We start from the raw sequence: 14721 nt of genomic DNA on the forward strand, positions 1-14721 counted from the left end.
GTGAGGGCCATGTGCTGCAGCATACATAAACACAAGACACGACATTAATTTGTTATCTTGGGGGTGGAAAAGTTCACAATTTGTATTTGTTCGCCACTCTAGCTTGCAGGAGCTGTACGAAGAATGTCCCATCCGGATGCAGGGCAGGGTCCTCAAGGCGCTGGGTCTGAAGAAGGCATGGCTCATCAGAAGCAGCCTGGCGGCCCAGACGTTGGGTTGCAGCACCCTGGAAATGGAACCCAGCAAATGATGGCCAGTCAGGGCTCCAACGCTCACATGATGAAGCAGGGACCGGGTCCATCCCCAATGCCCCAGCACACCGGAGCCAGTCCCCAGCAGCAGCTACCAAGTCAGCCTCAGCAAGGTGGCCCCATGCCGGGCCTTCATTTCCCCAATGTTCCCACCACCTCACAGAGCTCCAGGCCCAAAACCCCCAACAGAGCCAGCCCCAGGCCGTACCACCATCCTCTCACCCCGACTAACCGTCCCCCCAGCACCGAACCCTCCGAGATCAACCTTTCACCCGAGAGGCTTAATGCCTCCATCGCAGGGCTGTTTCCTCCCAAAATCAACATTCCTCTGCCTCCCAGGCAGCCGAACCTAAACAGGGGATTCGATCAGCAAGGTCTGAACCCGACCACTCTGAAAGCCATCGGGCAGGCCCCTCCTAGCTTAACCTTACCAGGCAACAGCAACAACGGCAGTGTGGGCGGGAACAACAATCCGCAGCAGCCGTTCTCAACTGGCTCTGGAGTGGGAGGTGCAGGCGGTAAACAGGACAAGCAGCCCGGAGGGCAGGCCAAGAGGGCGAGTCCCAGCAATAGCCGAAGGTCGAGTCCAGCCTCCAGCCGCAAGACGGCAACCCCGAGTCCAGGGAGACAAAAGGGGACAAAGATGGCCATCCACTGCCCTCCGCCCCAGCAGCAGTCGGTCGGCCCTCAGGCGCAAACCACTATGCTAAGCCCTACCTCAGCACTCCCAAATCCGGTATCTATGCCGTCACAAGTGAGTGGGGCGGTGGAGGCTCCGTTCACCCAGAGCCCCTTCCACGCGGTGCAAGGGACCGCCAACGAGGGACCCCGGGAAAGTCAAGGAATGATGATGGTGGCGGAGCAGCGACAGGTGCCTCAAACCCAGCTGCAGCCTCTGAGGGAGTTATCCGCTCCCAGGATGGCAAGCCCCCGTTTCCCGCTGCCGCAGAAGCCGGACTCTGAAGTGAAGGCCGGCGCAGCCGAGAGGCTCCCGGCGCAAACGCCGCCTACGCAGGACTCCGAGGCCTCACCCACTCTCAGGGCAGCGCCGACCTCCCTGAACCAGTTGCTGGATAACTCTGCCATCGCGAGCGCGCCTCCTCGGCCCGGACAAAACGGTAACGTCAGGGACGGCCCCAAGTCAGCGTTGGATCCAGAGAGACCGCTGCACACTACTTCCCAGAGCACAGACCCGTCAGCTGCTTCAAATGCATCGGAGGCCAACCCTCGACCCGCTGTCCCGATCCCCACTAGCAGTCCAAATCTGCATCCCGCCTCAATTTCCAGCTCGCACCCTTGCACCAACGTGACCTCTCAAACTACCCCCAGCCTCAGCCAGAACCTCATCCCGGGCCTCGGTAATCAGCCCGGTCCAAATGTAAAACCAACGCCTCCCGTCTGCCCCACCCTCGGTACTGGCACGAGTGCCTCCACGGGTGGAAGCCCCAACGCGGCCTCTTCGGGTCAAAGCAGTCCCGCCTTGACAGTCGGCACCAGTTCTAACTCCAGCTCAGGCCCGAAGCCCGGGACGAGTGTTCACTCAGTCATACAGATCCCTGCTTCCAGCGCAGTCTCCCCCAATCAGATCACTGTGTTTGTCACCTCTAACCCCATGACCCTCCCCGCTCCTCCCAAGGCTCCCGCATCCATGGCCCCAACCATGGTGGCAGTCCCCAACAAGAACCTTAGACCTCAGGACATCCGGCAGCAGGCCCCCTGCCCCCGTCCTCCCCAGTTCATCACCCCCACCCCCAACCCTGTATTTATCAACCCCATTTTCCAGGTCCCAGGAGCATCGGTGGCTCCCAATTCCACAGTGGCCTCCCAGTCCGTCACCATGGGGGGGCCCATCCAAGTGTCCGCGGCTAACATCCAGCTTTCTCCTGCCCCGAGCTCCACCCAGGCCTCTGGGGCCAGCACGCAGCCCCCCAGGAGTGCTGCTGGACAGGTCCAGATTGCCACTAGTGTTCCCTCATCAGTCCCAGTTGGTACTCCCCCAGCTCCCCAGCAAATGAACCCGGGGGCTCCGAAAACAGAAAATCTAGGCGAGGTGGCTTCGGCTCAGAAACCCAATCGGCAGCCGTCTCCCCATCCGAGCCCTGCGGCATCATCACCCCTGGCTTCTCCCCCTCCTCCTCTCTGCTCAAGTCCCGGGGCTGCTAACCCCACCCGAAAGAGCCCCATGTCGCCGCCCCCCGCTGCCCAGGTGAAAGGTAAACCTTCACCGGCTCCTGCCGAGGTTTCTGCCACAGCGGACTTCCAGCGGAGTCCTGTAGAAAGACCTGCGCAGGGCCCCCCCGGAGCCGTGCCACCACAGGTCCTCCATCCTCCTGCCATCCAGATTGAAGCTATGGCTCCACCTACAAGTGCTGCTGCTGCCTCCAACAACGTGACTCCGCCAGCGGTCTCCCCTCCAACCCAAGTGGCTTCTCCGGTCCTCAGCCAGGCTCCAGTGGCCTCGGCGGCGGCTGCTGCTCCTCAGCCTCCTGCTGTCCCGCCTGCCACTTTGGGCTCCACTGCTGCTCCCGTACAAAGTCCCGTACCGTCCGTTGTTCCGATTGTTGCTGGATCTGGACCTTCTCTGGAGGCTGCCCCCACCACATCCTCTTCGGTCGCAAACCCCGGCGGAGTTCCACCGGCTCAGCCGAACCCCCCAGCTGTGGAGCGGCCGCCGACTGCTGCGTCGGCTGAAGCCTCCCCGGGTAAAGTCCACTTTCAATTTAAGTACTTACACCAGAAAGTGTCTTTTCCTTTTGTCTCCAAATCACTGGTTAAAAGCTGCAATTTCTGTAGTGACCACCAGGGGCGACTCCTCTGGTCCCACAGAAGTCTATGGGGAAAATGACTCCTCTCTTTGCATTAACATGGAGCTCCTCCTGTGGGTTTAGTTGAAGAATCTCTGAAACATACTCATTGCTGAACTGTTTACCCCCCTCCTAGTATCTATTCAACAAGCCCCACCGTCCCAGGAACCTGCTGCCAGTGAGAAGACGGGTGAGTCTTTTGCAGACGTTGTGCATATAATGTCTTGCTCGTCTCGTGGGACCAGGCGGTGAAGAGTTGACTCTTGTTTTGGTCCCGTTCAGGTGAAGAGGTGTTGGCGGGCGCGGAGCAGGGGTAAGACTCCTCGTTGCATTCTGCATTCTTTTAACGTCTTGTTCATTAGCGTCGACGCTTCAGGTGCTCGGGCTCTATCAAAGGTGGGCCTCACAGTTATTGATCTCCGAATGTCTCAAACATCTCTCCCTCTGCTGACACTCATTTGGTTTGTATGATCGGCATGAGACAATCGAATCATTCCAATGCGTGTCAGGCGCTTAAGGGAACAGTGTGTAACATTCATGGGCCCTTCGTTGGCAGATAATGGATCTAATCATGTTTCCATTAGTGTAGAATCACCCAAAACTCGGCATGGTTTTCTTAGTCCAAGTCATTTCTATCTACTGAGGGGAAGGGAAAGAGGGAGGAGGACATGAGGAAGGAAGACGTAAGGACAGAGGGATGACCTACAGACGGTCTGTTCATCGTTCTTTTATAAACTTTTTTCTTTTTTTCTTTTTTACATTTGTTTCCTGTAAGGTGGAAACCGTTACGTCTCTAGAATTTATTGATTCCTAAATTCTTCTAATAACTTTTGTTCTGTTTAAAAGTATCCATTAAAGAATCAATGATTGAGTCCCTTTGAAAGCGAGTATTGATCACAGTGGCTCCTTGTGGCGACAGTCAGCTGGTCGCGGCATGCGGTTAGCGCGTACGCACTGTTCCTTTAACTCCCAGCGTAAAGCAGGTCTCTTCCCCCGCTTGCTTGTTCTCGTCTCTGGTGTGGATTGGGGAGTGAAGCCGTGTTTGTGGAGCCCCGTTTATAGTTCACCGCTGTTCTTCCACTTCTATCACAGATGGGCAAAGAAAAGAAAGACGCCCATCAACTTAGTCCCAAGGTATGTATTTAAAAGTCGCGTCGCGCTGCACCGACTCGCTGCAGCGGCTCATGGCAACGTAGCGGATGGAGGCTGCTGGACGGTATCTGTGGTAGACGAGGAAAAACAGCAGAGTCCCCAGTGGCACTTTTATCTTTCACCCCCCCCCCTCTCTCTTTGTATTTTTTTATTCCTCTTCGGTCCTCCCAGGGCTGCGGTGGAGAAACCCAAAGGGCCAAGCAGGCGCAGCTCGCGGGCCGAGAAGGAGGTGGAGGAGGAGCCGGTGGCGGACAGCGGCGTGAGGAAGCGATCGGCTCGGCCCGGGACCAGCGCCGCTGTCAAAGGTGACTTAAACACTCGAGCACTGTGACGCGGCACGGCGAGATTATCCATCACGACCCGAGGCTGAGGATGGGCCTTGAAGCGATACCGCGTCAGACAATACACCCCATTAATCCCCATCAGAAATAATGTTATAAACAACTCCTCTGCTCCCATAGACGTCTATGAGGAAATGACTCTACTTCTCTCTTGATTTATTCCCTCAGTAAACATTGTAAACATGAGTTTGTGGTCTCAATCTATAGATTCAAGTCTTCTTCAAAACAGCATGATGTTCATTTAGTGGTTGATGGTCCATTTAGAGTCAAACAGACCATAAAGCAGGGGATGCTTTAGGGCGGGGCTACACGCTGATTGACAGGTCTCGACGTTCTCCTCAATCCAAATATGGTCACTCACTGCTCATCAGACGCACTGACGTGGTGACGTCGTATTCCAAGATGGCGACGGCAAAATTGCCAAATTTGGTGCTTCAAAACATCAGCCCACAAACCAGCGAGTCGCGTCGCTGTACATTGGTGTTTAATGGCCCCGCCCTGCTCGGGTCGTGGCTACCTGTCCTCTAACACCTGTGTCTCCTCCTCAGCAGAAGCCGGAGCGAGCCCCACGCAGGCCAAACGAAGGAAGTCTAAATAGAAGCAGCTGCAGTGGTGATGAAACCTGTGAAACCGTACTGTAAATGTGTTGTTTTCTTGTCCCCCCCCACCACCCCACCACCCCCCGCGTGAATCCGTCTCCCCCTTTTAGATTATGAACTTTCCAGCGGAGGAGGAAACCAATGTACAGATTGTGTTTTAAAAAAGAATCATTGTCCACGCTATCATGTGCGATTGTAGTTAGAATGTGTGCAATACAGTATGTGTTGTTTTCTTTAGTGTGAATGTGCTTTTTTTATATTAGATGCTGGATTAATCACGTGAAGATGACGATGGAGCTTGTCATGATTGTATAATTATGTTGTAAAACTGAATTAAATTTTGTACTGCTTTTTGTCCTGTGACGCTGTGTTGAAATGAGTCTGAATTAAAGTATTGTTGACGAGCACGACGCTCCAGGCCGTGTCATTAGATCGAGTCTCACACGCACCGCCCGGTGCCCCTTTGGTTGGGGAAGGCACCACGCTGTGTTTGCCGCCGTCCGTGCGCGCATGCGCAGTCGGTAGCCGCTGGGACTCCATTCCAGTCCGTCGGCAGAGGTTTCCCTGAGCCTCCATCACCTACAGCTGCTGCGACATCTTCACCTGCTTCGCCAGCACCACCCGGCCGACCATGAGCGGGCAGCACGGACACGGACACGCGCAGGTACCCTCCGCGTTCACCGTGACACCCGACGGGAGAGAAACGTCATTGTCGTCAATGTCGCTCGAGCTAACGCAATAAGTTGTCTGTAAAAACTTTACCATAAGGTGTCGTTTGGGGTGATGACTTGTCCAAAAAGTCTAGAATATTTGCTCCATAATGCTTGTTTTAAAGGGTGCATTGTGTGTGACGATTGAAAGTTGAACCACTGAGCCTACCGGCGTTTTAAAAATTGCGATATTAAAACGACATTTCTTCATAATTTCCAGGTGAATTCTGGATCTAAAGGAAGCGGTAGGTCCCCTGACGGGGGTTTCTTTATTTACTTTGTGTCTGCGATGTGTCTCCTGTTTAGGACAGAAATGGCGTCCCAGAGACTAAGTCCCTTCTCCTCCGCTCTCTGGCGGCTATTGTTCCAAAACCGGGTCTGAAGCGCCCGCTGTTGAGCCCGGATCCGGGACCTGCTGCGCGGCCCCGACGCGGCCCGGCGTCCTCTCTCATGTGCACGCGCTAATTCCGCGATGCGCGCGTGCAAACGTGGCGAATTTTGTAGCCGAAAGTGGCCAAATTGGAGCTGAGGACTTAGTCTCTGCGCCATTTTATTTTTCTGCGTGCAGCGGCCGGGGGGGGGGGGGGGGCACCGATCACACCGCCCGACAGTGCGCCGTGACGTGGAGGCGAGAGCTGGGCGTTGATCGCCTCTCCCCGGCCCCTGTCTCACCACCACCAGCACAAACATCTCCATCACCTCCACCATCAGCAGCCAGACACCAGGCTCATCTCTGACGTCACAGCGGACAAAGTTGCATGTGGTTATTAAGAGCATATAAGCATGCAGCACTGATGCCCTAACCACAGGCAGTTACTTTTAAGCTGTGCCTCATTTGACGTAGAGCAACGCATTGTGGGGGAATTGTTTTGGTGTGTTACCTGGGATCCTGCGGGGAGAACTGGTGAAGCCGGTCCATCACCCAGCGAGGAGCTGGAGGCGGCGTCCTCGTACACGTGTGGCCGGGCAGGATGATTGTAGGTCAGACTCTCTGCACACGCGTGTGATGCAGATCACTGAGGCCCAGATGGAGTGGAACGTAGGATGAATATGAAGGAGGCAGCACTGGTTGATTTAGAGATTTGGGTCTTTTCTTCCTCCAAAAGCACTTCTTCTTTCAGAAATGTGGAAGGAAAAACCTCAAATACACATTTGGGTGTTTTTTTTCAGTGTATGTAGTTCCCATCACATAATGCCTCATTTGCATATTAATTGTCAGCATGATGGACAGTTTCATATTGATCTCTTTCATTCTTTGTCCACATGTCCAAACCTCCATCTGTCAAAGCCTTTGACCTTTAATATGTTAACATCAGCTTGACTTTATCAATTCATTGAAACTTAATATAAATGAATAATTACACAAATGGGAAAATCCAAATTGATTCTCAGATAGACACAAATGAACAAAGCAGCTAAAGCGGTTTCCTCTGGTTTGTAACGCAGAAACCCACAAACACAAAGAGAAGCACAAAGAACACCGGCACAAGGAACACAAGAAGGAGAAGCACAGCAACAGGTACGACTCCTGCGTCCTCCGCGCTGGACGAGCCTCCCAGGGTGCACTCTGGGAAATGAAGGCGCTAACTTTAACCACGCAGATGTGGAGGTGTGTTTCCCTGACTGGTGGACGTTCAGCTCACGTTTGCTTGCGATCAGCTGTTTCCTGAAACATGAAGCAGAGCAGCTGACCAAGACTTCACCTCCTGTTGCTGTAAGAGACGCCTGGAAGGTTCTCCACCTCTATGAGGACAAGTTTCCAGGGAGAAGCCTTCATTCTGAGAGTGTGCCTCTGGTGGGATTGACAGGAACCCGGCCATGTTCTGAGGGATTCCTCCCTTTTGTCCTGCTCTCTTTGTGGACATTTGTAGACCCCCCCACCCCCCCCATTGCTTGTTAAAGGTTTTCATTTTGCTTTGTCATGTCTGCTGTGCCACCTTCACTCGACCTCCGACCCCTCAGCGACCACAAGGACCCGTCTGAGAAGAAGCTGCGGGACAAAGAGAAGCTGAAGCACAGCAACGGCGGCTCGGAGAAGCCCCGGGAGAAGAGGAGGGAGGAGAAGGTCCGTCAACCTTTATTTAAGACTGTAACATCAGATCAGTACATTTCACTTCCCCAAAGACACGTTGCAAACGTTTCCCCACAGGTCCAACCGTCCCATGTAGACAAGATCAAAAAGGAGAAAGAAAACGGATTTGTGAGGTAAACTTTGTTGTGTCAGATGTGAAAGTGACAGATGTCCCCTTAGACCTTTTTTGGGATAGAGGACCTGTTGGTGTTCAGTCGGATGTCTTCCATGTTTGCCGTAGAGAAAGAAGCCCCTCTGCCCTCAAGAGCGAACCCGAAGAAGACAACAGCTTCTACCCGTCTCCCCAACACCTCAAGACCTCCAAGCGGGAGTACGAGGGCGGAGGGTGGGTCGGCTCGCCACATTCACACCGGATCGCTGCGCTTCCGTCATCTGACAACCGTCAATGCCTTTGTTTACAGATTTGAATACAGGCCCAAAAAAATCAAGTCGGAGCACGACAAGAAGGCCAAGAAGAGGAAACAGGAGCACGAAGAATACGAGGAGGAGGAGGAGGATGAGGAGGAGGTCCGTCCCCTTTCTTCACTTCCTTTGATCTGGGAGTGTTCTCCGGTTTTATTCTGTCCGCTCTGCTTGTTTTAAGGACATCAAACCCAAAAAGAAGACAAGAGACCAGAAGGCAACGCAGGGAAAGAAAATGAAGAAAGAGGAGGAGGAGAAGTGGAAATGGTGAGATGATGATTGGGGACAAATAGAAGAAAGAACTTTATTCATACTGAAAGAAATCCAAAGAGAGAAAGATTACCACATAAGAAAAGGTTCAGAATGTGAACATACATCAACAATATAGTAACAATTTAGTGTTACGGAAATAAGACTCACAATAAGACTGATGTAAATAAAGAAGTAAGTCAAATCAAGTAGAAAAAAGGTACTACAATGAGTAGTAGGAGTATGGACACTTAGAAGTATGGACACTTAGAAGTATGAACACTTAGAAGTATGAACACATTGGACCATGGACGGATAAAAGTGTTGTTGATCTTGTCTCATCGGCGGCGTTGTCTCTGTCCTCAGGTGGGAGGAGGAACGGTCCACCGATGGATCCAAATGGCGCTTCCTGGAGCACAAGGGTCCAGTGTTTGCGGCGCCGTATGAGGCGATGCCCGACAAAGTGCGGTTTTACTACGATGGTGAGTGGTCATGTATGTTAGAATACTGTAAACATGTAACGGACTGCAAGGAGAGGGAGACGTCCAGACGTCACTCGTTGGTTTGTGGACGTTATGAAGCCTGAAGTTTGACACCATCTTGGATCGCTGACCTGTCAATCCGTGTGTATTATTTCTATTTTGCACCAAATCTGTGTTGGACTCAAAGATGCGTTGGATAGGTGGTGGTGGTGACGCGTAGATGAGGCGACCTTCAATGGCTTCTTCCTTTAAATGTGGCTTTCCTGTGTTTGCAGGAAAGTCAATGAAACTGAAGCCTCCTGCCGAGGAGGTCGCTACATTTTTTGCCAAGATGTTGGATCACGAGTACACCACCAAGGACATCTTCAGGAAGAACTTCTTCAAGGACTGGAGGAAGGTGAGGAGATGACCCACAGTCGGTGTGCGGCACTTGAGTCCACACGCGCCTCACGAGTCTCCTCTGTTCCTCCAGGAAATGACGTCCGAGGAGAAGTCCAAGCTCACCGACCTCAACAAGTGCGACTTCGGCGAGATGAGCGAGTACTTCAAGGCCCAATCAGAAGCCAGGAAGCAGATGTCCAAAGAGGAGAAGCAGGTCGGCCCGCCTCCGCGCGCACTCCCTCGGATGAAAAGACGTCGTGTTTTCATTTCCCTTTGTGCTCTTCTGCAGAAACTCAAAGAAGAGAACGAGAGGCTCCTGCAGGAGTACGGCTTCTGCATCATGGACAACCACAAGGAGCGGATCGGCAACTTCCGCATCGAGCCGCCCGGACTCTTCCGAGGACGAGGGGATCACCCCAAGATGGGAATGCTCAAGCGCCGCATCCAGCCCGAAGACATCATCATCAACTGCAGCAAGTGGGTGACCTCTTGAGGGGGCCGGGACCGCCCTCGATCACGCACACGCGTGTATTTTTTTTTCTTTCTTCCTCCTCGTGGCGTCTGTTTCTCTGAGTGCTTTTTAGAAGTGTTTCTGAAAGAGAGCAGCCGTCGGCTGTTTACTCTGTATTTTGTTCCCTCTCAGTCGGGCTGTGGGGTCAGAGGAGGGAAGCAGGGACTGTGGAGGTAGAACACACTCAATAAGGGTGAAGACGACCACTGATCTGTCCAATCTGCTCTGATCTCAGCATGTGTTCAGAACTTCATTTTCTTTGTGCTGCCTTGCTCAGGGTTGTGTTGAGGTCTCGGGTTTGATTCTCATTGCATGTTCGCCCCGATGTCAGTTTCTTTTTTTGTTGTTACAGCTTCTGCCCCAAAGTCCAAAGACGCGATAAGATGAGATAATCTTTTATTAGTCCCGCAGCGTTTTACAGCAGCGTGTTAAGTCTTATGAAGTAACAGTAATAAAACACAATGAATATGAATATGATGTATGAATCCAGAATGAGAAGATGACTCTACTTCTCTCTTGATTTATTCCCTCAGTAAACATTGTAAACATGGGTTTATGGTCTCAGTCTCTGCAATGCAGCCTGATGTTCATTTAGTGAATGATGGCCCATGTAGACTCACATGGGGGCAGATGTCTTTTTTATTTATAGCAAACCTGCCTCTGCTCTGCAGGGACTCCAAGCAGCCGAAGCCTCCCCCAGGGACAAATTGGAAGGAGGTTCGCCATGACAACAAGGTGACTTGGCTGGCGTCCTGGACAGAGAACATCCAGGGATCCATCAAGTACATCATGTTGAATCCAAGCTCCAGGATCAAGGTACCAGAGCACTCACACGGCTCGGCCTCAGCTCCTTTGACCAGTTATTCAAAGTCCAGAGCCGATCCGTTTCCCTGATGAATTGAACTGTGTGTGTGTGTGTGTGTGTGTGTGTGTGTGTGTGTGTGTGTGCAGGGCGAGAAGGACTGGCAGAAGTATGAGACGGCTCGGCGGCTGAAGAAGTGTGTGGATCGCCTGCGGACGCAGTACAGAGACGACTGGAAGTCCAAAGAGATGAGGATCCGGCAGAGAGCTGTGGCGCTGTACTTCATAGACAAGGTGAGCAGAAACATTACAGACGCCGTCTGATTCCTATTTAAAAAAAAGCCGTGGACGGAGGATTAGATCTGCGTGGTACTCCCTCCCCTCCGTGTCTCCACCCCTCACATGCACCTGATGAAATGAGATGCGCCAGCGGGCTGCGATCTGCAACCTCGCCGCCAGATGCAAACTCTGGCGTGTCGATGATACTCACGATGCGTCGTGGCGTTCCTCCTGTAGCTCGCACTGAGGGCGGGCAACGAGAAGGAGGAGGGCGAGACGGCGGACACCGTCGGCTGCTGCTCGCTGCGGGTGGAGCACATCAAGCTGTACCCCAAGATGGACGAGCAGGAGTACGTGGTGGAGTTTGACTTCCTGGGGAAGGACTCCATCCGCTACTACAACAAGATCCCCGTGGAGAAGAGGGTAAGAACAACGAGGGAGGGGGGAGAACTGGAGGTTTGACGCGGGGGGCCGTGAGGGTGGTGTTTGGTGGTTATCACTGCTGGGGGAGATGTCCGTGCAGTCCGGTGCTAAATGCTGAACTAGCCAGGTGGTTTCACTAGAGAGCAGGTTCTTTGTATGCATTCGATCGAAGACAACGAGCTGTGACCCCCCCCCCCCCCCCCCCAGGTGGAGGAGCAGCTTGTACTCTGCTCACTTATCCATTTGAGAGGCGTGAGTCGGTCAATGGCCTTAGAAAAAAAGGTCATTTATTGTGAAGAAGACGCAGCGATGCTCCTGGCGTCCATGAATCTGCTGTTTTCTCCTCTCAGGTGTTTAAAAACCTCCAGCTGTTCCTGGAGAACAAGCAGCCTGAGGACGACCTCTTCGACAGACTGAATGTGAGAAACACACACGTGTGAATATCCTCGCCTGAAGCCCGAGGGCACCGTTTAAATCCTCCCCCCCCCCCAATAGACCTCCATCCTGAACAAGCACCTCCAGGAGCTGATGGACGGCCTGACGGCCAAGGTCTTCCGCACCTACAACGCCTCCATCACGCTGCAGCAGCAGCTCAAGGAACTGGCCTGCCGTGAGTAGCTCAACGTTGGCCACTAATTATGCACATGAAAAAGGCACAAAAATGGGGATAAGATTTGTGATTGGAATGCAAAAACATATGATTTGATATACTAATATAGTGAATGAAGTGTATTAGTGTTCTTTTAGATGTTAATCATTTTGACCTCCTCCTCCTCGCTGGGTCTCCAGCTGACGACAGCCTCCCCGCTAAAGTCCTCTCTTACAACCGGGCCAACCGGGCGGTGGCCATCCTCTGCAACCACCAGAGAGCTCCACCCAAAACATTTGAGAAGTCCATGCAGAACCTCCAGACCAAGGTGCAGCCCCTCTCCTCCTCCTCTTCCTCCTCCTCCTCCTCCTCCAGTAGGGACGGGCCGATGGATGCTCCCTCGCTCAGCGATGCTCCTCTTCGCCGCTCAGCTGACGGTTGATTTTTTGCCCTCGCAGATCGACGAGAAGCAGAATCAGCTGTGTGCGGCCAGGAAGCAGCTGAAGTCGGCCAAGGCGGAGCACAGGGCCTCCCACGACGAGAAGAGCAGGAGGTAAGAGACAGCAGCAGTATACCACTCCTACTCCATGTGTAAGAAACCCACTGGTTAGTGGCCTGGAGTCAGGAAGACTGGAGTTCGCCATGTTGTTGTTTTTTTACAATCAGTAGAGTCGCCCCCTGGTGGTCGACATCACACTCACAATGTTACCCACAATGTGTACTCTTTACTGCGTCTGCATAATTCTTCCTCCCCCCCCCCCCCTGTGCCAGGGTGTTGGAGGTGAAGCGTAAGGCCGTGCAGAGGATCGAGGAGCAGCTGATGAAGCTGCAGGTCCAGGCCACGGACCGGGAGGAGAACAAGCAGATTGCTCTGGGCACCTCCAAGCTCAACTACCTGGACCCCCGGATCTCCGTGGCGTGGTACGAACCAGCGGCGCAGCGCCACCTGTTGTTTGATCACAGGTGTTACCGCGGCATTCAGTGACCTACTGTTCAATAGGCCGGCCTTCTCTGGGCGGGATGCTGCGGCGGGGGGGGGGGGGGGGGGCTCCTACCTTGATGACAGAAAGGCAGGAAACTCTCCTGCATTGTAGGAAAAGGAGCAGCACCAGCAGAAAGAGAAAGGAATAGAGAGCCAGCGGCTGCAGGAGGAGAACCAGGAACAATGGGGCTCGTTTCTGCAGCGTCCCAAACTGCACCCCTCCCTCCATGATGTGGGAGAAGTCAGTGAGGACCTGTCGGTGGGGCTGAGGGGGGAGCAGTAGTCCCCCCCCCCCCCCCTTTGTTCATGCCCCCATGGGCTATTTACAGAGAGCCTTCCCTTCAGGCACAATGGCTTCAGGAATGCTCCGGGCCTTCACCCTGCTTGTAAGGCGTGAGGGACGGGAGTGCCCCCCCCAGGGTGGTGCATGGGAACCTACATGTACACTGCAGTGTGTGTGTGTGTGTGTGAGACAGGGGTGGGAACAAGCAGGCCAATCAGGCAGGGCTAATAGTAATAATAATATATATATACAAGTAGTAAAAAAAAAACAAGCCGCCAAGGTTCAGGTGGTCGTAAAGTTTCACAATGACATGCAACACATTTACCGTAACTGGTCTTTCACCCGTCCTCCCCAGGTGCAAGAAATGGGCCGTGCCCATCGAGAAGATCTACAACAAGACCCAGAGGGAGAAGTTTGCTTGGGCCATCGACATGGCTGAGAAGGACTTTGAGTTTTAAACCCAGCAGCCCTTTCCCCCTTTTCACAGCGCGCCTTCCATCGTAGAGGTTGGTAGTTGAAGTCCATTGGTCCCACGGCTGTGAACACCTGCTTGTGCTCTTTCTATGTATATCTATATAGAAGTACACACACACACACACGCACACACATGCACACACACACACACACATATGGACGATGAATGACAGAAGTGTGTATGTAGCTGCAGCTTAAAGCTCCTGTAAACACATTACTTGTATCTTTTGTGAGCCATCGGCCTTTTCTCAGAGATTCTTTATTCTCATAGAATAGGGAATTAATAAATGTTTGCAAGGGGGGAGAGTCGGGACCGACAGGCGGCGCCGTGTGATGTGTGAGCGCAGCGTCCGTACAACTATTACCACACAGAATCTCCTCTCTCTCTTTTACATTTCAGTTTCGGTTGGCTGTTTATTTCAGGGATGTACATATTTTTCCGTCATTAGTCAGGATTCAACGTTTTATATCAAAATAAATGTGTGCTGTTTGCGTGGTCGACAGGAAGCTCTTCATTGCTTATATGCAACCTGTGTGTCCACAGTTCTAAAAACAATCCTCTTGGTTACTCGAAGCGGCTTCAGTGAGGCATTGTGTTTTTTTGCCAGAACTCAGAGACTTCCTGCAGACGGAGATGTGGATTTTTTGATGATGGGGGGGGGGGGGGGGGGGAGGGGTCATTGTTTGTGTGCTGGTTGTATCGCTTTGATGACGCGTGGACATTCATTTTTCCAAATGTGAATGGATATTTTTTTTCTTTGTCTTTAATCTTTTGTGCTATTTGATTATTTGTCACACAACCCTGGATTGGTTGAATGCTTGCTGTTTGGAGCTTTGTAGTTTTCAGAATAAAATATTCACCTTTTTTTCTTTTTTCCTTCTTGTATGTGTGCAAAAAGGGAAGGCGGGACCCTGC

General features: G+C 52.6%; 2 protein-coding genes across 9 annotated transcripts in view; both read left to right on the forward strand.

Moving 5' to 3' along the window:
• Window positions 1-5510, forward strand: part of ncoa6 (nuclear receptor coactivator 6) — a 12244-nt gene extending 6734 nt beyond the window's left edge. For 5 of the 7 annotated variants that reach the window (XM_062562240.1, XM_062562244.1, XM_062562249.1 and 2 more), the window contains exons 12-17: window positions 103-2953; window positions 3192-3245; window positions 3338-3368; window positions 4148-4189; window positions 4379-4512; window positions 5097-5510. In XM_062562240.1, the coding sequence (XP_062418224.1) occupies window positions 103-2953; window positions 3192-3245; window positions 3338-3368; window positions 4148-4189; window positions 4379-4512; window positions 5097-5146 (3162 nt within the window). In that variant the 3' untranslated portion in view covers window positions 5147-5510. The remainder of the gene's footprint in view (window positions 1-102; window positions 2954-3191; window positions 3246-3337; window positions 3369-4147; window positions 4190-4378; window positions 4513-5096) is intronic. The other 2 variants (XM_062562241.1, XM_062562253.1) reach the window with 2 other exon arrangements.
• A 111-nt stretch (window positions 5511-5621) lies between these two features.
• On the forward strand, window positions 5622-14468 carry top1b (DNA topoisomerase Ib). 2 transcript variants are annotated; one of them, XM_037478017.2, is made up of 21 exons: window positions 5622-5811; window positions 6078-6102; window positions 7304-7376; window positions 7820-7922; window positions 8007-8062; window positions 8170-8274; window positions 8351-8456; window positions 8533-8618; window positions 8967-9082; window positions 9358-9479; window positions 9555-9677; window positions 9753-9940; window positions 10646-10790; window positions 10926-11069; window positions 11292-11477; window positions 11828-11896; window positions 11973-12087; window positions 12267-12394; window positions 12525-12619; window positions 12838-12987; window positions 13687-14468. In XM_037478017.2, the coding sequence occupies exons 1-21, from the start codon at window positions 5779-5781 to the stop codon at window positions 13787-13789; spliced, it is 2271 nt and encodes a 756-aa protein (XP_037333914.2). In that variant the 5' UTR covers window positions 5622-5778; the 3' UTR covers window positions 13790-14468. The 2 variants fall into 2 exon arrangements, with proteins under 2 accessions (XP_037333914.2, XP_062418240.1); XM_062562256.1 differs by having other exon boundaries at window positions 8351-8451; window positions 8531-8618.
• The last annotated feature ends 253 nt before the right edge of the window (window positions 14469-14721 follow it).

This window comes from Pungitius pungitius, chromosome 1 (assembly GCF_949316345.1).
Source record: "Pungitius pungitius chromosome 1, fPunPun2.1, whole genome shotgun sequence".
NCBI classification, from domain to species: domain Eukaryota; kingdom Metazoa; phylum Chordata; class Actinopteri; order Perciformes; family Gasterosteidae; genus Pungitius; species Pungitius pungitius.

Bases quoted from the DNA above. Each gene is read 5' to 3' on its own strand.
- top1b (XM_037478017.2), top strand. From the start codon at position 5,779: ATGAGCGGGCAGCACGGACACGGACACGCGCAG. The intron at 9,678-9,752 runs GTCGGCCCGCCT...GCTCTTCTGCAG, and splicing joins TGTCCAAAGAGGAGAAGCAG to AAACTCAAAGAAGAGAACGA. The intron at 11,478-11,827 runs GTAAGAACAACG...TTCTCCTCTCAG, and splicing joins AGATCCCCGTGGAGAAGAGG to GTGTTTAAAAACCTCCAGCT.